The 22,940-nt window shown below is 42.4% G+C and overlaps 1 protein-coding gene across 6 annotated transcripts in view; it reads left to right on the plus strand.

Annotated features, from left to right (window-relative positions):
• The window catches only part of KDM4C (lysine demethylase 4C), a 210,914-nt gene that overhangs the window by 181,246 nt on the left and 6,728 nt on the right, over positions 1-22,940 (plus strand). For all 6 annotated transcript variants that reach the window (XM_035140866.2, XM_035140870.2, XM_035140869.2 and 3 more), the window contains 3 exons: positions 344-529; positions 5,953-6,123; positions 19,121-19,240. In XM_035140866.2, the coding sequence (XP_034996757.1) occupies positions 344-529; positions 5,953-6,123; positions 19,121-19,240 (477 nt within the window). The remainder of the gene's footprint in view (positions 1-343; positions 530-5,952; positions 6,124-19,120; positions 19,241-22,940) is intronic.

Here is a 22,940-nt window from a genome sequence, read left to right on the forward strand (position 1 = left end):
ATAGCAATATTTACAATGTAAGCACTAATTTGAAAATGTTAATTAAAAAACCAGGCCCCACTGCTACAGCAGTGTCTCTTCTCTGTTTATGATGAGTTCAGTCTACATAGATAAAATTGCGACTGAACATAAGCTAATTCACACAGCTGATTCAATATACATGACGTCTTAGAGCACATCCAAGCTTAACTTCCTTTGGAAAGGCATCTGAAAATGCATGTGAGAGATGTGTGTGCAGTCTTAAGAACACAGATGTGTGAATTTAGGCATAGCTGATTAAACGGAAGTACCTGCTTGGCAGCTAAAATGAAGCTAATTGGAAATTTTCCTTTTGTGCCTACAGAAATGTATCTTCTGCCGACAAAGAATTAAGAAAATATCTGGTGCCTGCATACAGTGTTCCTATGGACGTTGCCCAGCTTCTTTCCATGTTACATGTGCTCATGCTGCAGGAGTGCTGATGGAACCAGATGACTGGCCTTATGTTGTCTATATAACATGTTTCAGGCACAAAATCAGTCAGAATGTGGTAAGGATTTGCATAATTTAATTCCCGTATTATTTTTCCCCATTTTATTCCATGTTGTTGTTTCTGTGTTTTCAAAAACAAGAACACTGCTACTAGGCTGAATCAGGTTAAAAAGCTTGCTAGTTCCTGACTGTCGCAGGACAATGAGAAAATGCCAAGACTGTATGGACTGGATTTGAAAGGCAATGAATGATAGTTGCGTGCAGTGGTAAATTTATTTCATAGAGGGAGAGTTACTGTTTTTAAATACTAAACCCAGACAAGTCAGGGCTTCTTACTTGGTAAATGCATGTAGTTTGAGAAACTCTCTTCACTGTTTCATATCTCATTATCCGGAGCTGAGCTCTGGCATTTAAAGCAAGTCCTGAGTCTGAGGAAGGCTTGGCTCAAATTAAGTCCACACTATATCACTTTAAACTGATGAACACAGTCTTGCTCTGAGGTAGGATAAAATCAAGCTGTAGGATACTACCATTCCTCCTTGTGATCTGGGCACTATATTTCTGTCCATACTCTGTTTCTGTCCATACAGTGTAGACTCGCATTCATAGCTTGTGGTTTGCTAAACCCCCTAGATCCTTTTTTACTTGTACTGCCACCGAGTCAAGTCTCTCCCATACTACAGTCTTGTCTGATTCTTCCTGCCTAAATGCAGAACTTCACATTCATCTCTGTTGAAATTCATGTTGTTAGCGCCCCATTCTCCATCCTGTCCATAGCTGCCAAGTTTTCCCTTTTCTCGCGAGGAAGTCTATTCAGCATAATGGAAAATCCCTTTAAAAAAGGGATAACTTGGCAGCTATGATCCTGTCAAAATGATTTTTGAATCCTGTTTCTGTGTTTGAAGGTATTAGCTACCCCACCCAATTTGGTGTCATCTGCAAATTTGATGAGCAACATCCCCCCCCCACTTTCTGCCAAGTCATTTATAAAGAAGTCAAACAAGACTGGGCTCAGGCCAGAACTCTGCACACCCACCCATTGATCACTTCATATATATGAAGCACAGACAACGATTCACAAATCCAGATTTCCCGATGACACCATCTGTGTAGCCAATCATTCACTTGCACTGTACTTCTCTGTCTCTTCTGAGGCCACGACCTTTAAGAAGGAAGGAGTGATGAAAACACCACCTGTGTCCCAGTGTCCTTCACCTTTCTACTCAGAGTCTCATAGCGATTTGCAATAGGTTCAGTGCCATGCCTGGCATTGTTACTTGTTCCCACATGTTTCAGCAGCAAGGGATAAAAGTCAGTGGGCTTGATGAGACTTTATCATGTCAAAAGGGAACTATTTCAAAGCCAGTTTTTCTAAGGACTGTGAAGTTGACCTTCTTTCCAAGGGCTGAAGTGCCATAACATGTGTTATTTATCATAGGTCTTCCAGGACCTATATAATCACTATAAAAATAACAGAAAAGGTTAGCTTTCTGTCCTCATGCATAGGAGGCAAGATAAAACTTTATAATACTTATTCATAGTATTTCATTTCCACACAGAAGGCCAAGATAAACTTTCTTCTTCATTGTGATTTGCTGTGGCTCATATTTTTATATGACTACCTTAGTTCATTCATCGCTCATGTTACACAAAAGAAATCGTGCAGTCCAAACCGCAGCTTGCACAGTAATCCAGAAAATGCCACAGATGTTTATCTAATCTAATTCAGTTCTCTGCATAACAGCTGTCTCTCTGATCAAAAATTGCATTCTTTGAATCTATAAATTCTTAGGCTTCTGTGGTAGAAAATCTTTTTTGGAACATGTTTATCAATAACACTTTCTGTGAGATACATTTTTCCAGGAATGGGAAATGGAAAACTCTTAACGCGTTGGGGAAAATACTCTTTTCTGAACTTTTAATGTTTTTTTTTTTAAAAAAAATAATACAATCCACCAGCAGAGGACTGCACACAGCATCAGTCGCCACCAGGTGGTAGGGCAGCACTAACTTTCCAGGTGAAATGTAGGGCAAACACAGGTCCAGGAAAAATGGGGGCAGATCCACAAATCCTTAAATGACTCACCAAGAGTCAAGTGTGGGGAGGCAGATGTATAGAAGGGACAGTTGCTAACCTGGTGCCTTCCAGCTGTTCTGGACTACAGCTTCCAGCCAGCACAGTGGGAGGGTACCAGGTGTGCAAAAGCTGCAGTGAGGCTGAAGGCAGCTCAGCATTGGGGAGTGGCTCATTCCAAAACAATCAAATCATATTTGCGATGAATTGGAGTAAGTGAATATTTCACCCATGAGCAGTTCTAGAATTAGGTTATTAAAAAAAAATTATTAGTTTTTAAACAACTACAAATACAAGAACCATTAAACACTTTCCCAGCAGTACATCTTTGATTTGTGTTTGATTTATCCATGGACTCTAGACATAGACTTACACATTCAACATTAAAACATATTAGATTCAGGTTTGAGGAGTCCCTTGGCAAAGCATCCTTTTTTTGGGGGGGGGGTGTCCCTCTCCTTCATCATTGGGCCTTGTCACCTTGGTGGTGGTAGTGTTTCAAACAGCAGTGGGCAGCTGGGTCTAGTTTTAGTTTTAATTTCACACCATGTCACAGAGCAATGCTGTGCTAGGGACATTGCAGAAATGTAAATGGTGGCTAGAACCGGTTGACGGGGGCTACTGAGAATGCCAAGATGGGATGGGGCAGGGCAAGAGTGTCTATGTGTTGAGGCCCTAGCAGCTGCCCAAGGATGCCCTGGCTACAAATGCTAGTGACCCACTGCTGAATTCTGCACCACTTCTGCTCTTATTTCCTGATATATGGTTCATTATAACTTATCCCTTTCAATGCACAGGGCTGAGAAGTGAGGGGGCACTCCTGGGATCTGTGGACATCAGGGGCCCTTGACTCTTCTTGGACTGCTTGCTCCATTTTTCACCCATACAGCAAGAGCCATTCTGGTTCCAAAACCTGGTTAGGTGTGACCCCTGGTTAACCGCTGCAGATACAATGCCTAACTACCACAATTTGATGCCGACAGGAAGAGAATGGGGTCTTTGCATTTAAGTAGTACAGGGCTAGGTGCAGGGAATATGAATTTCTTCAAGGACACACCTATATATATATATATAACTATAATTCCCCAATCAACAATGGAATATTGATAAAGGCCCATCTTTTAAAAATAAAATCCACTATGCATTGCAGTGTTAAAGCAATGAGACATAGCTTAATCCAAAACGTTTACTGCAATGTTTCAAAGTATTTTGATATATTCATCTTGTAGGTACTCGGGATTTAGTTCTCCGAATGTATTGAATAGTTTGCTGCTCTCAAAGGTTACAATCATTAGGTAATAAAGGGCAGGGAATAAGTAATCAGTCTGCATATGTCACATATTTTTTTCAGCTAAGTAGATTTCTAATTTTGAAACATCTTCCTCTCTAAATCAGTTATACGTTTGAACATTTCCTGTTTTCTCTACATTTTATTATCCGGCTATAGCCATAGGCTTTATCAATTTTGGCATATACGCAAAGCGAGATGTGCTACATGCAGTGTGTGGTACAGATGGGTGAGTGGATTGATTTGTAGTTACCTGAAACACATTCTCCCTTCTTCTTCTTACCTTTCAACAGGTTATAAGTGCTGCAGTGCAAGCAGCAGAGAGAGAGAGAGAGAGGGAAGACGCTCTCTCCATTTATCTCCTTTCTCAGACATTCCATGTACCGATTAGCAGCCTGCTGGGTGATGGAAACTAGTGGCTCATGGGAATGCATGTTCTCCTTGGCCTGGCACACTGCTACCCTGTGCCCCAGAGCAACTGAGAATGAAGCAATCCTAAAGCTGTTGTTTCTCACCGTATATATCATAAGGCCCTATCCAAATTGTAGCATCTGGTTTGAAAATGTGATGGACTCTTTGACTCTTTTTGTAATAGATACGAGCTTTCTTTAATCTACACTTTAATCTACTGAAAGCTGATATACTCATTTTGACTGCAAGTGCCGATTGCAGAAGGCTGTGTGGCAGTGTGACACAAGCTAATGATTCCATGCTTCTGAAACCGCAGGCAAAGCATGCCTCCTCAGGACTGCTGTGAGCCATGAGTTTCATCTCCAGTTCTGCAAACAAACAAATGTATATCTGTGCATAGGATTTTAGCATAAGTAAAAAGATCTTTGGAGTTGTATGTAGCTTTCAGGGACACCTTAAGCCGAAAGACTATAGCATTTTGACAGTCTGTCATTTCAATAGGATGCTGCTGCTGCTACCATCTCTCTATTTAGCGTTGGTGGTAAAGGCGTCGGCAATACTGTTCTCAGGAGCTCTTTAGGGAATGCAAGAAGCATTGCTGAATGTGTGACTGGTAAGAAGGACTCTCCAAGCAAAGCCTCTTGCATTGTCAATACTGTATTGTCTCCTTTCAGCCACGAAGGTGGCATTGATTGCCAGATGGAATGGATGATAGGTAGATGTGGAGGAAAGCAGGGGGGTGGGAGCTGGGGCTTGGCAAGAGAAGGGAAGCAGCCAGGCCCATGCAGAGGGGTGGGGAGAAGCCGGGTATATTTGCCCCGGGCCTTAGTGGGGCTAAGATGCCTTTTTGTTTGAGTTTATAACTTTATTCTAACAAGATTCCCGGCCCAGCCCTCAGAAGCCTGGAAGCAGCTGCAAATTATTAGGAAGCGAGAAGAGAGTGAAAAAGAAGCCAGATGGAATAGCAAAGCCACAACGTTCTCTCACCCCATGTACATTCCTTATGAGATCTGCCAAATTGATGGTCTGCTAGTCCTCAATAAAACACTTGAAACCAGACAAATCATATTTTTTTTTCCAATTTCAGTTAAAAGCTCACCTATCATGCATCACGTTTTCTGTGCAAGTTCTTTACTCTAGATTCGAGCGGCTTGGGCTAAGGCAAAGAAGGCCTTCATTCACCTGTTTATTTCATAAAATTTATAATTAAAATTTAGTTAAAATACTAAAACAGATTAATATTACCTCAACTTTCTAAGCATCTGGGTAGGCTTGTCTAAACAGAAATGTTTTTAACAGGCACCAAAAAGAGTACAGTGAAGGTGCTTGGTCTCAATAGGCAGGGAGTTCCAAAGTTGTAAGTGCTGCCACACTGAACGATCTCATAAATGTGGAACGGGTATTATGTGGCATGTATAGCAGTGCCAATTCCGCCAGTTGAAGTGGTCATGTGGGCACATGTAGGGTAAGGTGATCTCGTAGGTAAGTTGGTCTCAATTTTTTAAGGGATTTATATACCAATAGTAACACCTCGAATGTGGTCTGATAGCAAATTGGCAATCAGTTCAGATCTCTGAGTGCAGGTCTTAGATGAATCCTGGTCATCAGACACAAACAATCCTTAGATGTGCAGGACCCAGTGGGTTGAAACAAGTGAGACAAATTTCATGGCTGATATAATGGTGTGTGTTCAATTCTTGCTTTCTAGAAAACCAAAGCCTTTGAGAAAATGGTCTCAGCCGGGCAAACTGTTATAGCGAAACACAGGAACACACGGTACTATAGCTGCAGAGTGAAAGAAGTTACATCTCAAGTTTTCTACGAAGTCATGTTTGATGACGGTTCCTTCAGCCGGGACACCTTCCCTGAAGACATTGTGGTAAGTATTTTAAGAAACTGATTTTTATTTTTATTTTTGAAAGTTAAATAAGGAAAATTGAACAATTTCCTCTGACCTTTCAACAGGGATAATTAACTTAATATTCTGCTCGTGTTTGTTATTTCTTGCTGCAGAGAATTATTACTTTCTCAGGGGCTTCCCAACCTTGTTTGTTCTAATTAGTACCCACCATTTCGTCAAATGAATCAAAACTAATCTTCCAAAGTCTTTTAATTAAATAAGAAGTATGTTTTTAATAAAAGATATTAGGGTGGGAATTCCACATATTGTAATGTGTCTCTGAGAGATAATATTACGAAATTCCTTGATGAATTGAGAAAAAGCCCATGTTCAAATATGTAATAGGCAGAACGGTTCTCATGCATCTAGTATGATGACTTGTTTACACCTTGGATGTGTCTGTAAGATTCCATCGCCTAATGATACTAAATCAGAAGGGAAATGCCATTGTTTGCAGCATTTCACAACATGCATTTCAGTGCATGTTTAAACCAACATTTTATTACAACAATTAATCAGTGCTTCATGTTCTTATATGGAGCAGTAAATTCTGGGTGATTCTGCCTTGCCTCGCATGTAACACAACTTGCATGCCCTCTGGTATTGTGGTTGGTCCCTTTGCACTTTCCTCTTCCTGGGAATGCTGCATCTTGGGCTGATGTCTGGCCTCCTGTCAAAATTCTTCAGGCTCCATTACATCAGTCAGACGTTGCCAGGATATGGCAGCAATACATTTATTCCTCAGGCAGGCCCTCTCCCTTTCTGTCCCTTGTGCTTTGGAAAAGGAAAAAAAGTTGCAAAGCTGGCTTAGCATCTGGTTTTAGATGTTTAAAAATACTGAAAGGGTTTCCGAGCACAATTCAAAGTGTTGGTGCTGGACCCCCGGCCCAGTATACCTGAAGGAGCATCTCCACCCCCATCGTTCAGCCCGGACACTGAGGTCCAGCTCCAAGGACCTTCTGGCAGTTCCCTCACTGCAAGAAGTGAAGTTACAGGGAACCAGGCAGAGGGCCTTCTCGGTAGTGGCGCCTGCCCTGTGGAACGCCCTCCCACCTGATGTCAAAGAAATAAACAAGTACCAGATTTTTAGAAGACAAAACCTTTAAGAAAGGCAGCCCTGTTTAAGGAAGCTTTTAATATTTGATGGATTACTGTATTTTAATCTTTTGTTGGAAGCCGCCCAGAGTGGCTGGGGAAACCCAGCCAGATTGGCGGGGTATAAATAGTAAATTATTATTATTATTTTATTATTTTATTTTAAAAAGAGTGGACTTCAAACTCCTAAGGTATAACAGTCCTGAGAGCCAACTGTTGAACTTTTTAGCCAGTGCAGAGTATGTGATTTTGGGCCTTTGTTTTTGTGATATGCATGATTGATGAGTCATCATCTTGAATCTTGTACATTATCTGACAGTTGGGGTCTTTGGGATGGATTTGTATGTAAACCATGCTTTTTTCAAATATCTGCTGTGATTTCAGGCCCACATTTTGGTTTGCTTGTGAAGTCCTCCCAAGGTGTTAGAAGACTAGCCAGTAAAGATGTCTGCCTCTCTTGCAGACCAGTCCTGTTTTGCTCATCTCCATGTCCATGTGTCATATTATCCTGGGAATCTCTCCTACTGCATTTAAATAGGTATCTTCTAGAGAAACAGGAACTTCTGTCAGATGTTTGTACACATTCTTGTGTAAGATGCCTATGAGCTCCAACTACAATGAATAAGGATTGCACAGGTTTTATATGGTCAATTCAGGATTTGAGTTGTGAGTCTAGTGCCTACCTAACAAATGAAAAAGGCTGCAGAATTTTGCCCACTTGGTGGGATTGACAGCAAAGAACTTCTCATGTGGCGTTCAGTTTGTAGATAACAACTGTAGGAAAAATGAGTGCTATTGACATTGAAGAAGAACTATAAAGAGAATTAACTACTGGAGGCAGGAAGATTGATGAGACACAACAAAGAATGAAAGCGTTAGTTTGGCTCCACTGTCCTAATTTGGCAGACGGATAGTTCTATGGGACCAAAAAAACCATTGGTCATGTATTTTCCTTTGCTAATTGCAAACATAAAGCATAGAACGTGGATAGCTGGAGCTGGATAGCTCAGTTGGTTAGAGCAGCGTTTCTCAACCACTGTTCCGTGGCACACTAGTGTGCCGCGAGACGCTGGCTGGTGTGCCGCGACGTGCGGCGACGAGAAGGGCGATTTGCATTGTCACGTGCCTGGCGGCTGCCAATACACAGCGCTGACCCGCCGGAAAGCAATATTTGGCAACTGTTTCTTACAGTCATAATTATAATATAGGGCGGCACAGAGTTAATTTTTTTAACTTTTTAAATGGTGGTGTGCCTCGTGATTTTTTTCACGGAACAAGTGTGCCGTGGCCCAAAAAAGGTTGAGAAACACTGGGTTAGAGCACGGTGCTGAAAATGCCAAAGTTGCAGGTTTGATCCCCATAAGGGACAGCTGAATATTCCTGTATTGCAGGGGGTTGGATTAGATGATCCTCATGTTCCCTTCCAGCTCTGTGATACTATGATTCTATGCCGTGGGCAGGGAGAATCACAATACATTTTGTTCCCTGTACTGTCACTGGATAGAGCACAATGAAATTGGCCAAGGTGTTATGGCTAGGTCAGTATGCCCCAATCCTGCTATCACAAATGTCCATCTTCTCTCGCCTGTAGGTGTGCATGCTGATCTCTGCTGTTGTCTTACAGTTTATTTCAGGAAGCAAAGCTGCCCTTCAAACGTTATTAGCAGAGATTATACTGTTTTCATTGCTAAGTCCTTACATATAAAAAGGTCTAATACCTTTTTTGGAAGTATAACGCTCAAAGTGGGGCAGTTTGAAAGCAGTGTGTGATGGATTTAGCTGTTCACCTCTCACTGGTGATAAAGGAAGCCATGCAGCTAAATTCCTGCTACGGCCCTTTGAAAAGCTACTTCTTTGTTTGGAATATTATAAAAAAGCACCATTAATGATTGAGGATGCCTTGATTTAAGGAACATTGAGATATTACACATATGAGGCTGTGTTCCTTAGTAGAAACCACCGTTTTCTTTCCACCTGCATCAAAGCTTGAGCTGTGGGAGAGAGGAAAACTGCTTACCACCCAAGTGGGGTGGTTTGATTTGGTGCTAAGAAGAAATGTAATCAGGCCTGGATATGCCTCAGTGCTTCTAAGATAGCAGAGGAACAACATATAATTGTTTGAAGCAAATGCCAAAGAACTTTCAGATTCCATAGAGAAATCTTTGTGTGTTTTCATTAGATAATATACCTGTAGCATCAGTAACAGGAAGGATTCCTCCCCCCAAAAAACCTGCCTTCCTAATCCGTGCAATGTGCATATCAGGTGTTAGTGCCACTGGGAGGACTTATTCATCAAATTTTGTGCGACGGCAATGTTGCTGCCTATTGAAGAAGCTATTTCTCTAATCTGTTTCCCTGTTCAGCTAGCTCACAAAGATAGCAAAAGCTTTCTGCTTTATGTGTTCAAGCCACTGCACAATTTCCGTTCAGTTCACAATTGCATTTATGGGAGACAAGCCACCATTTCATGTCTGTACATCCTTTGGTAAGATTGTTTGCAAGGAGAAAGAAGGGGTTTGGGGAAAATTGCAGCCCCCCCCCAATTTAAAGTTCCTTGGTTCATACAGGTCAGGGAAGACACTGTCTTTATTTCTACTGCATGTTTTTAAATTTACAGCAATGTTTACCAAATCCAACAGTCCAACTTTGTTAAGCATACCTATTCAAATCAATGAGAATGATTCATGAATGCATCTCCAGCTTACCCCAAGTTATTTTTAACTTGAGGAAGTATGAAGAGCATTTTGGTGGTTTTCCAGTCATCCCTACAGAGGAAGAAACTTGATGAAAAAACAAAAACAAAAACAAACAGATGTGGATTGTGTATGTGAATTCCTTTAGTTCTCAGCCACTATATCTAAGACCGGAATAGTTTGCCATTGTAGATTAGATCCTGAATTCTGTACATACAGTTCTGAACATTACCCCATAATATTTTTGAAAGAGAAGCATGCAGCAATAACTTTATCCTGTAGTCTATCCTCACATGTCTGCCATTACCCAGTGGCTTGGACACTGACACACAGAGAGAGGGATCAGCTGTGCCCCCTGACACACCAGCCCTGACACAGCCTGAGTTGAGCAACCTGAAGCCATCTGAATGTGGGACCCCCAACCTGGACCCCCAGAGATTGCATCTGCTGAGCCAGATCCCTCCCCCACCCCATGGAACCAATATCCCCTATTCCAAGAGCTAGAAATAATGAAATACCAAGGAGTGCCAAACTTGAGGGCTGCTACTTCAAGAATCTCCATTGTCCATCAAAAGGAAAGGACCTAGGTCCTAGGAGATGTAGGCCCAGTAGCTATAAAGGGGCTCAGTTTGAACTCAGTGCCTGTTTGGAACATGTAGTCTCTTCCCTAGGACATGTCTCTGACAGCTTTGGATTTTCAGTCCTAACTCATAATCTCTGAGTAAATACTGCCCCTGCTTGCCAGTCATCTGCTGTGGTTGTCAACTTCAGAATGCTGCCTAGAATCATAGAAGAATCATAGAGTTGGAAGAGACCACAAGGGCCATCCAGTCCAAACCCCTGCCCAGCAGGAAACACCATCAAAGCATTCCTTTGATGCCTGACCTACTTCCTCCAGACACTCTGTGGGTTTTTTTTTTCATGCCAGGACTGAACAGAGGTCCTGGCAGCATTCTGTAGGGACCAGCAATGGATCATGAATTCTGGAGATAGGAGCCACCCGAGGTTCACAAAAAATACCAAATTTTCCCCACAGGGGGCCGCTTTGTGTATTTAGCGTATAAGCACCATAGAAATATTCAGGAAGCTAATTACAAGCTAATAATTAGTTGGGTTGCCATATTACAAAAAGAGAAATATTCCGGATATGTCTGGGAAATTCTGGGCGTATGACAACCCTAGTTTCCCGAACTTGAGTCTCCAGCTGTTTTTGGACTACAACTCCCATCATCCTTGGCTAGGAGGACCAGTGCTCAGGGATGATGGGAATTGTAGTACAAAAAATAGCTAGAGACCCAAGTTCAGGAAACACTGGTTTATACCATGACCCTTATTTTAATTCATATTGAGAAAATGTCTTTGGATTGATACCAACCACAGTGCTTTCATAGTCAAAAGTGACGTTTGAGTCCCAGTTTCCAAAGTCCACACTGTAGCACTGTTCACTGATCTACATTGTTGGTCATTTAAGTGTCTTTAGAACTGGAGTCTAAACTGTTAGTGAGAAAATTACGGCTGGGAGCTAGTGGCCTGGCCATGGACACTACATTGCATTCATAGTCAAGGTATGGTTTGTATCCAGGTTTCTCAGGTCCCTTGAGCCACATGTACAGTATGTTAGAAACATACATGTTTATAGAACTGGAGTCTACAGCAGGCTTCCCCAAACTTGGCCCTCCAGGTGTTTTGGGACTACAACTCCCATCATCTCTAGCTAACAGGACCAGTGGTCAGGGATGATGGGAATTGTAGTCCCAAAACAAATGGAGGGCCGAGTTTGGGGGTGCCTGGTCTAAAGCCATCAGAGAGAAAGAAAAGAAGATACTCCATTTCAGTTTATAAAACACCAATGCTGAAATGTATCTCAGTCTTTGGACTGTACTGCATTTTCAGGACTCTCAGGGGATATGCCAAATGCCCATGTGTTCTTGTTCTGTGCAGTCTTAAAAATGCCCAGATATGTGTGTTCTGTGGAGTATACAGCACTGTGCAGTTAAACTCAGCCTGCAAGTCACAGCAGTCAAAAACAGTAATAAAAGACATATTACTACATGACTCAGGCTGTCAATCCGAGTAAATGTGACACAACTTACAGATTGTTATTATTATTGGTCTACCAGTCTTTTCCAAAATGGATGTTTCCTCACCCGAAATAGACAAACATGAATAGAAATTTGAGGATTTTTCCTCATTTTTTATTATTATTATTATAAAAAGCCAACATTGATACACAGAGCCCTTAACAGAATTATGCTGACACTAATGTAACAGCATCCTTTCAAACAGAGGACCCGAGAGAGCCTTCACTGAGATGAGAATGGTGACGATTAAGCCCCATCAGTCTGTGCTTCAAATTCATCTCCAGCTATGAAAAAAGGAAGAGAGCCATTTAGAAATGTGACAGCAAAAGTACATCACAGAAATTTTCTAAAGACTACTTCTGCATTTCCAAATACACCTAAATTTCACAAAACATCAAATTACCATCTTTGGCTTCCTTTGTAATGGAATTGGGCACATTTTCGTGATCATGCATTTGAACAAAAACGTCAGCATAATAACATGACAAATGGAAATGCTATTTAAAAATAAGAGTCCCCCCACCCCCGTGGAGGTCTTAGCCGCAGATTTCCATAACTGAACATGTGCATGAGTGCCCAATGGCTGTACGTTATAGCCAGTTAGTGTGCCACAAGAGAGCTGCCAGTGTGCTACGAGAAATAAATTAATGAAACAAAGACCCTTGTGATTCCAGTGTACCAACACAAAGAGGGAGCTATCCACCGAGTCTCTGTATAATCCACTGTCCCTCTGGCCTGGCATGAAAAGTAAACTTTTCCGATATAAGAGTGAGGCACGCCTCAAAATTTAATTCAGAAACCAAGTGTGCTTCAGCTGTCAGAAGACTGGGGACTCAGCTATATTAGTGAAGAAAAAGCATGTTATATGTGTTATAACAATATGACACCAGATGGCGCTGTGGAGTTACGTCTTTCACCAATGTCACTTCCCACCACTTTGAGGTTTACAGTGTGTTTTCTTGAAGCACTTTTTTGATGTGTCTAGATCCAGCCAGGAAAACCCATATTAGAACAGTAGGGCAGGGTATGTATCAAAGTACAGTGGTACCTCAGGTTACAGACACCTTGGGTTACAAACACTTTGGGTTACAGACTCCGCTAACCTGGAAGTAGTACCTCGGGTTGAGAACTTTGCCTCAGGATGAGAACGGAAATCGCGTCGCGGCAGTGGCAGCGGGAGGCCCCATTAGCTAAAGTGGTACCTCAGGTTAAAAACGGTTTCAGGTTAAGAATGGACCTCCGGAATGAATTAAGTTCATAACCAGAGGTACCACTGTAGCTTTGTTACTTGCAGCGTTTACTTTATTCCTTCTCTTTAAAATAAATAAATTATCTATCCTGCATTTGAACTGGTAAGGAAACATGAGATTTTAGAATGGCATTTTCCATTTCATAACGTTATGCAGTGGCTTTCCCTTCAGCAACGATTGATGTCATGCCAACAGAAACATGCCAGCAATTATTAAGAGAGGTTAACTCGTGTAATCTGCTGATTAGACTCTGCTGTATATCATTCCTATTACGCACTCCCAAGATTCAGCTTCCTTCTAAAGCAGGAGGCTCGCGGCATTTTGTAACATTTGCATTTCTTTACAGTTATATCGGTTGAACATAGGTAGAGATTCACCGCTTAACACTCCACAAATACCCCAAAGGGCAACTAGTACCTTCAGATTTTTCCAGAGAGCAACTCAGCTCTCTGTCTGCTTCCAGTTTTGGGGCTCATCCGCACAAGAGTTTAAAGTAGATTTGAAGCTGCTTCAGTCTTACCCACCTCCCCATTTTTTTTGCTGCATCCACAGAATGTTCTCATCCAAGTGGCAATCTTCACTACCCACCCCCAATTCAATTCCCCCCCCCAACCCATGGATAATATGATAATGGAAGTATATGCAAAATTAAAGCACGTGTTACCCAACTGAGAATGCACTGAAGTGCATTGTGAGAGCAGGGTTTGTATAGGTTTCATTAGGTTCCATCTAACACTGCAATGCGGGTGACGCTGTGGGTTAAACCACAGAGCCTAGGGCTTGCTGATCAGAAGGTCGGCGGTTCGAATCCCTGCGACGGGGTGAGCTCCCGTTGCTTGGTCCCAGCTCCTGCCAACCTAGCAGTTTGAAAGCAGGTCAAAGTGCAAGTAGATAAATAGGTACTGCTCCGGCGGGAAGGTAAACGGCGTATCCGTGCGCTGCTCTGGTTTTTCCAGAAGCAGCTTAATCATGCTGGCCACATGACCTGGAAGCTGTACGCCGGCTCCCTGGGCCAATAATGCGAGATGAGCGCCGCAACCCCAGAGTGGGTCACGACTGGACCTAATGGTCAGGGGTACCTTTACCTTTAACACTACAACACCTAATTCCATTTTGCTTCCATCAGCTCAAAGAAAAGGATGCAGCCTACCCTTTTTATAAGAATACAATATCCCACAGAATTATCATTGCTTCTCAGGCTCTCATAGGGACAGATTAAACATTCTTGATGGACTAAATATTTTCTCATTGCTCCAGCATTATTGTGCATATATGTACAGTCGTATCTTGGATCCTGAATGCCTTGTGAGTTGAACGTTTTGGCTCTCGAACAAACCCGGAAGTGAGTGTTCTGGTTTGCGAACGTTCTTTGGAACCCGAACGTCTGACGCGGCTTCCACGGCTTCCGATTAGCTGCAGGAGCTTTCTGCAGCCAATCAGTAGCCGCGCCTTGGTTCCTGAACCTTTTGGAAGTTGAACAGACTTTAGGAACGGATTCCATTCGACTTCTGAGGTACCATTGTATATATAGAGAGATAGAGCACAATAGGTGGAAAGTGGGAGAAGCCTCTGGGCTTCATTGTGGTAGGAGTACCTTTTCTTGTACATTTATCAAGGAAGACAAAGCTGTGGGGGAGGCAATGAAGAGGGCTGGTGAATCTGTTTGGGATTCCACAGTAGATTGAATAACAAGGCTTCATCTTAGATCCCTGCAGAATCCTGACAATTACACATTTCAGAAACCAAGTTCTTTCACTCAAACAGTTTGAACGAGCACATAGAGTCATGCATGTACAGTTCTCCCAGGCTAGATATGGTTAAAGAGGCTTTTGAGATGCTTGCAACAAATTTCCAGAGTTCTTCTTTCCATTAGTTTTAATAGCTTGAGTAGATAAATTATATCAGTTGCTTTCATCTCTGTCATCATATATATTTCTAGGATAAGCTTGTCTATTGCCGAGCTGTTAATACTAATTACAGTGGTCATGTTCTTTATGAAAACTATCACTTTGTAAGCACAACTGTGGAAGCTTAATCACTCACACCCAAATTTCAAGCTAATGCACACACAACTGGCTTAAGCAGAATGGACAGCTTGCATTTAGTGTATTAACTGAATGGGCCTGTTGACATTTCAGTTCAGTCCTGAGGGATACGCTTCCCATCTCAGGGAACCCCAATTCAGTCACCTTTACAACTTTGCCACAGGAACCCTTCTTTTCCCCCTAGATTTTAAACAGTGTGCGCTCACTCTTTGTGACAGGTCCCGTACTCCTTTTCTTGCAATCTTCTTTCATATATATTGCCACTCTAAACCCTTGCTGAAACAATCATTAAATTTTCTATTACTACAGTGAACAGGCCATTATAAAGTTGGTAAGAGCTTTGATTTCTTCATGCACCTACTTTTTTTTTTTAATCAAAAGGTAGAAAAAGTGGTATATCTTAGAAACATTCAACCAAAGACAATTGGAGAGCCTGGTGTACATTAAAATAAAGCATCTATGCACATTGGACTGGCAGCTTGCATGTTATGCCTAGAAAGATTCGTTGCTGCCAGACCACAGATGAACGGAGCAGGGCAGACATTCAAGAGAGCAGGAGTTCTTCTCTGGATGGGATTAAAATCCAAACCAGAGGTGGGTCATATGCTCACCATGATTGAAGGGAGGCCAGTATTGCCTTCATCCAATTGCCAGTTAGGAGATTCATATAATGATGATGATGATAAATAATAAAAGCATAAATCGAATGTTGGATAGATAACTATCATGCTTACGTGATTTACTAATGTAATTAGCCACCCAATTATTTTTGCTGGTAAGAGAGACTGATTATAAAGGCCATGACATTATTTGAATGGAAATATTGGTGTCAGTGGACACTCTAAATTGCAGCTAATGCTCCAAAATCTTTCTAGAGGCACCAGCTCTACATTCTTTTCACTGCTCTGTATTTCCTCTCTGTGTTCATGCAACCCACACTCACTTAGGACCGTTCTTTATAGGGGAATCCCTAGGTTCATTGCTGCAGCCTGAATCTGCTTAGACTTGTTTTTAACCATCATTGGTGTATATCTGTTATGAGGTTCTTCTCAACTCTGGAGAGTGTTAGTACCAGTTTCTAACATAATTTCCCTCACAGAGTCATTAACCCATGTTAATAATTTTTCTTTGCCCTGTAAATATGTTGAAACAGCACTTCTAGAAGAGACTTTGTATCCAATATTTGGTAAACCACTAAGGCAGGGTTGGGGAACCTGTGGCCCTTCAGAGGTCGCTTCTACCATCCCTGAGCATGGAGCCCTGTTGTGTGGGGTTGATGAGAGCTGGAGTCCATCAAGAGATGGAGGGCCACAGGCTTCCCACCCCTCCACCATCAGAAGGAAAATCTACAACTGGGGAAGCCATTGAGAAGGCTTCTTAGTATCTCTAGCTGTGACCTGGCACACTGGTAGAGTAATCAAAAAAATCCTCCAGGTTGAACTTAAAGACCAATGTAGCATATTAAGAAGAAGGTATTCTGTGTTCCTTTACTATCTGTGGCTTAATAAGTAAAAAAAAACCCAACACCTTGTGCCCTGATTATCATAAAAAAACTGTGGAGACTCTGGCAACATTCGTGTGATTTCCCCCCTCCATTTCACAGTTGACCACTGTGTGTTTTGCAGCCAAGGAAGTTTCCAGAAAGTATCAATAAGACGTAGAACGCATGAGCCATTTTGCTTTGAATAATGGAGAAATGGCTGGTGGTTATTAGGCATAGTCAAACAGAGCAGATGGCAGTCTTCTTGCAATATGAAAATAAGCATCACTTCCTCAACCTGGGCATCCAAACGTGAGAGACCAGGGAAAGCTCCTGTGTGGATTCCTATCCTCCTTGCATTTTCAGCCCCAGGGTCTTACTACAGAATGTTGCACCATCTGTACCCATTTCCTCACCCTGGCTAAACACTGGGTCACTACCAATATCAGGTTCTGCATGGCCCTGCAGTGAAAAAGCAGTTCTGAGACCCCTTGTTTCTGCAGTAGGATTCTGGCAGCTGGAGGGAACATCAGAGGACGTCTACAGCCACGGGGTGCATCATGTAGTATCAAATTAAACACTCAGCCTGAAATCCACACCTCATTTACTGGGAAGATATCCTGTTCATGTTGAAAGGATGGGGATACAGGGTTGTGAACTGAAACATAATGCAAAGTGCCTCAAATGATATTATCATATCAATGGCAGAAATGCTCATTCTCCCTCTCAGAATCAGCAGAAAAAAACACTTGTTATATTTACAGCAGTAGTTACCTGAATGAGAGAGAGAGAGAGAGAGAGAGAGTATGTATGTATGTATGTATGTATGTATGTATGTATGTATGTATGTATGTATGTATTGAGGACCAGAACCAACACACACACATACAAACATGCACATTTCCCTGCTGGTAGTTCAGCCCCACTGGAATGACAAACCCTAGGTAGCTCTCTTGCAAAGTAACATGTCAACCTTCCCATCTATTTCAAAGCCCCACTGTAGCAGAGCAGCTTGTAGAAATGAGCTTAGCAATCATCTGCAGAAAAGAGTTCTAATCTTATCAAGATGGGAATTGATTTTCTTCATCTTGATACAAGGAGCTTCACAGCATGCACATGCAATAGTATCAGTGGGATGGAAAGTACAGCTGTTCAGGCAAGATTATTAGGCTGGGAAACCTGTGGCTGCGTCCATATACAAGGCAATGTTGTCGTTGGCATCTAGGATCCTTATTGCCCAAATAAGTCAAGCACTCGTTTTAGCCTTGCTTGAATCTACCACCAGAGGGAGCTGGGTTTACAACACTTAACACACACAAAGAGAAAGAATGCTCGCTGATTACAAAAGCTTTAAGAGCCATTAACAAATGGCTCTCTTTTTTCTGTAAAAGCTGTTCTCCGGCAGTTTGAATAAAGCTAGGGGTGGCATTTTTCCCATCGAGATTGAGATCATTTTCTGGCAACACTTGTATATTATCCTGAAGCACTTAAATGCAAATAATTTCTCTTCTCTCCTGTTTCATTGCCCTCTTGCAAGTGTGAGTCTTCGTTTTGTATTAGAAGAATACAAAATAAAACGCGCCATTGTTATGGAAAACAATGGGTTAGTGACCGTGGTCTTCCAGTGTTTTAATTGGGAAATGCATTCTCAATTCTACACCATTTGCCAACAAACTGAACATCTGTGCTATTATTGCCTTCTAATACTCAAATATATTTTTAAGGGTTTTTTCGGGGTGGGGTGGGGGTGGTATTAGTTTATATTTGCTTTTGATTTCCACAAACAAAAGCTGCTATACTAAGTGTTTATCTCATGCTGTATTTCTGCATTTAATAGCTGCATTCATTTACCAACAAGGCTAGGATTCTGCCTTCGGATGCTGACAGTTGAGTACCATGCAAGGATAAGAGTAGAGAAAATATTTTAAATCCCTCCACCCACCACCTTTGTAGAGCTCAGTGAGTGCTACATAGACTACTGGGTAGTGAGCAAATAGAAAAATATTTTCTCTTAACAACATTAACCTTTTGTGATCTCTGCAGTGATGGGAAAGTGTTGGTAAAGAGCATTGCAAGGCTTTTCTTTGGGGATACATTTTCCCATATCATCATCAGAATCTGCTTGTGCCATTCATCGTTTTACGTTGACATTGCTCTTGTGTATTGGGGTGGGGGCTTGGAAGACTCTTTGGTTTATAGAGGAGGAACATGTTTTGTCTGTGTGCTAACAGAACAGCAAGAAGACTCCCTTCGTGACTGAGCCATACTCATACATAGTCTTTCTACCTCCCTGTTTAATAATGGGATATCTCTTTGTTTTGTTTTGATCCAGAGCAGAGATTGCCTGAAGCTTGGCCCACCTGCAGAGGGAGAAGTCGTTCAAGTGAAATGGCCAGATGGAAAACTTTATGGAGCAAAATATCTAGGAACCAATGTAGCTTACATGCATAATGTAAGTTGCATTTAGTGATCTGTAAATTGAAAACCTTCATTCGGTTGTCGGATTCCGGTGCTCATTATATGGCCAGTATTATGTTGGTTGTGCTAGATGAAAACTTATTTAACAGGGATAGCCAACTGACAGTCTGCAAGATGTTTTGGCCCAGTACCTGAGGTTCAATTTGTGTGTCTCTCCGGATGAGAGTATTCCCTAGCTTCACCTCTGCTTGAACAACTGGCAGCCTTGCTTACAGTGGTCGGAGGGTGGGAGGGATGACTTAGTCATACAGAAAATGTCTGAGGCCAGTAAGCCTGAATCACTTGTTTCAACCCAATTCTATGTTTGTAAAAGTGATGTCAGATCTCCAGAGAAACCTTGTCAGGATCATCATTTAGTTACAGCTCACAAGAAGAACACCTCGTTTCAAACTTCTAGGCCCGTGGGCCAATTTAATAGCCCTGTTCTTAAGATACCCTTCAACAGCTGTAGATTAATCAAGGCTCAGAAGAGCATCATGACATTTGAAACTTAAGCCGCCTATCCTGGTCTTTTGTGGTGCCTGGCCTCTTACAGCTGACCCCCAGCCCGAGTCATAACTGCAGCAGGTGGGATGAATTCCTCAAAGTGGTATTGGCAGCCGTGCAGTAGGCTGTGGCAAGAACTCCTGAACTGTGTACTTCAGATACCTTGTATTAGAAATGCTATGAAGCACTAGTATGGATACCTCAACAGATGGGAAATGAAAATAACTTGAAATGTTGGTGCAAAGTCATTTTAAGATACATGAAATTAGATGATGTAAGATGAACCATTGTTCTTGACAACTGTGACCATTAAAAACAGTTACTCAGGGTAAGCACATGTGCCTTATTAGAAGTAGAATTACAGTATTTACTATTAGTCGGATTTAAGTGCCCTTTGCAAGGTCACATGAGAGCCCTAATTGCCCATTTCTTGGGACCATGTGTCCTATCTTCTAACAATAAGATCAGGCAAAAAAGAAGCGCTAGAAAAAGCAGAAAGATGATATGACAGGTGGCATTTCAAAACAAAGCAGTTTCAATTAAGAAACCATAACATTCTTGTAGGGTTGTGGAGACATTTCTGTATGGAGGATGAGAAAAGGAGAAATGAAAGAGTGGGGGAAACCTTTGTGTTGCTTAGGACACCTTCATGCGTTACAGTTCCCACACCAGAAAATATGTCCTTCAGCTGTGGGTAACAAAGACCTGACGCCATTATCTTTGGCAGCAGTAAAGAAAGTGCTGAACCCTTTTCCTTGCCAGATGTGTTCTTTGTCAAGCTTGCCGTCAGCTGCTTTTACCCCACCAGTGTTCCAGGCCTGCTTTTGTGAGAGACTGGCATGATCATCTCAAGAGGGGTTTGTTCCTCACAGCAGTGCCACACTTGAGTCTAAGGCATCTCTCCTCATTCTGTTGCTCTGAAAAAAACTATGCCTCCTCATTCTAATGGTCAGTTCTTTTGGTGCTTTGAAATACTGATGGTTAATCCTCCCCCCTCACCTAACAAAGGAGTTCCCCAGACTTCATCAACACTTGTTAATTGACTAGGATTAAAGACGTACATTAAAGACACAGGTGACGCTGTGGGTTAAACCACAGAGCCTAGGGCTTGCTGATCAGAAGGTTGGCGGTTTGAATCCCTGCGACGGGGTGAGCTCCCGTTGCTCGGTCCCAGCTCCTGCCAACCTAGCAGTTCGAAAGCACGTCAAAATGCAAGTAGATAAATAGGGACTGCTACAGCGGGAAGGTAAATGGCGTTTCCATGTGCTGCTCTGGTTCGCCAGAAGCGGCTTTGTCATGCTGGCCACATGACCTGGAAGCTGTACGCCGGCTCCCTCGGCCAATAATGTGAGATGAGCACGCAACCCCAGAGTCGGTCACGACTGGACCTAATGGTCAGGGGTCCCTTTACCTTTAAAGACGTACACATTTAGGACGTTTACATAGGTTAATTAACTCTTCACATGCTAATTGCTGGTGCTCAGAAGTAGGTACACACATTCCGATACACATGGACCTTGATTACATTCTCAAAGTCTGACACACAGTCTTTATACATAAACACTAATTTAACACCACAAACCCCTTTCTAAGACACTTTGAGACTGCCTTATAACACATCCCAGAATAACATAACAGGTTTAAATCTTAATATGTACTAAACCTAAACATTTAGCACCACAGATCTATTACAGTACTCAGGGCCGTCTTAAGCATATCCGGTGCCGTGGTGCAAAGCTCCCTCCGGCGCCCCCCCTCCATTTTCCAGAGTTGTCCACCTTTATTTAGGGAGGACGGCGCTGCCGGTTGGGCTGGAGGAGGTGGGCAGCAGCTGGAGGGCGGCTCCTCCGGTGGGGAAGAGGCAGAGGCTGGATGTGGTGCCTCCCAGCTCAGTTGGCCACTTTGTGCCACGGTGGCCATGGCAGACGGAAGCTCTGGGCGTGGTGCTGCTTCGGTGTAGCATGGCGGAGGTGGGCGAGGGCAGCGAGCTGATCCCGGGCTGATCCAGCTTCCACTTCTTCCCTGGCGCCCTCCAGAACTTGGCACCCCACACCACTAGCCTCTATGGGTAAGACGCCCCTGATGCAACTCAGTGATTAACACCAACATATGAGCAGGAAGTGGCTCCATACCAAATAACCCCTTACCCTGGTGTCTGCACACAGTATGCAAAAGTCTGAAGGGAGGAGCCTTTGCACGTCTCGGCTTCCCTGAACATTTGGGGTTCCAGATTGCACAGAACCATGAATGCACAAAATCTCAACCTTTCAGATTTGCATTCTATCAATGGCACTAGGGAGAGGAGCTACTCGGCACAGTGTAGCTTCCTGCTCATTTTAATCATGCATAGATAGAGCTTCGGTCTGAGCTAGTATAGATTTAGGCGGCACTTCCATGTCACTTTTTACAGATGCTGAAGTGTGATGGGAAATCAAAACATGGTCACTGTTTTAGTGTTGCAAATCTGTGAATATCTGTAATAATAAAAAAGGCCACGGTTTTTTAAGTGGAAACCCGAGCCCTAAACATTGTCTTATGATTTTGCTTGTGTGTCCCTTTTTAATATGCATGTGTGAGCTTATGAAGATGACTAAATTACCCATGTACCTAATCAAATGCTTTCCAGCAATTCCAATTAAACTGCTAATTTATGATGTCCTGATGCAAGAAAAGCATATAGAGAGAACTAAGTAGCAAATGTTACTGGCATATTATTGCAGTAGTGGTTTTTATTATTATGTGTGTCTGTCTCTTGGGGCTGATATAAATTAATATGGACAGTGATTGACAAACTGAGTGGTCTACATTATGCCAACTCAAGCCTAGTTCAGATTTGGACTCATTAGAGATGATCTATTGACACTCTCTGCCATAAACCCCTATTGAATAACTTAAAGGAGCCATTACTTGTCATTAGATCTCTACAAGTTGGAAATATTTTCCCAGCACAGAATAGAATTTGGTTTCTAATTAACTGGTGCGGCAGACACACGGCCGAATCTTCTGGAAGAGCTGAAACCGCATAGGACTGTATGGTAGTTTTCTCCAGACAACATTGACTGCTTTTGTGTGGCCTATTATGCCTAGATTTAGAGAAGATTATCAGTAATGGGAGCCTGTACACACACACACATCGATGTTGGACTACAATTCATCTCATCTCTATCAGGCAGTGGATGGTGATATAC

The sequence above is a fragment of the Zootoca vivipara genome, chromosome 16, assembly GCF_963506605.1.
Source record: "Zootoca vivipara chromosome 16, rZooViv1.1, whole genome shotgun sequence".
Classification (NCBI taxonomy): Eukaryota; Metazoa; Chordata; class Lepidosauria; order Squamata; family Lacertidae; genus Zootoca; species Zootoca vivipara.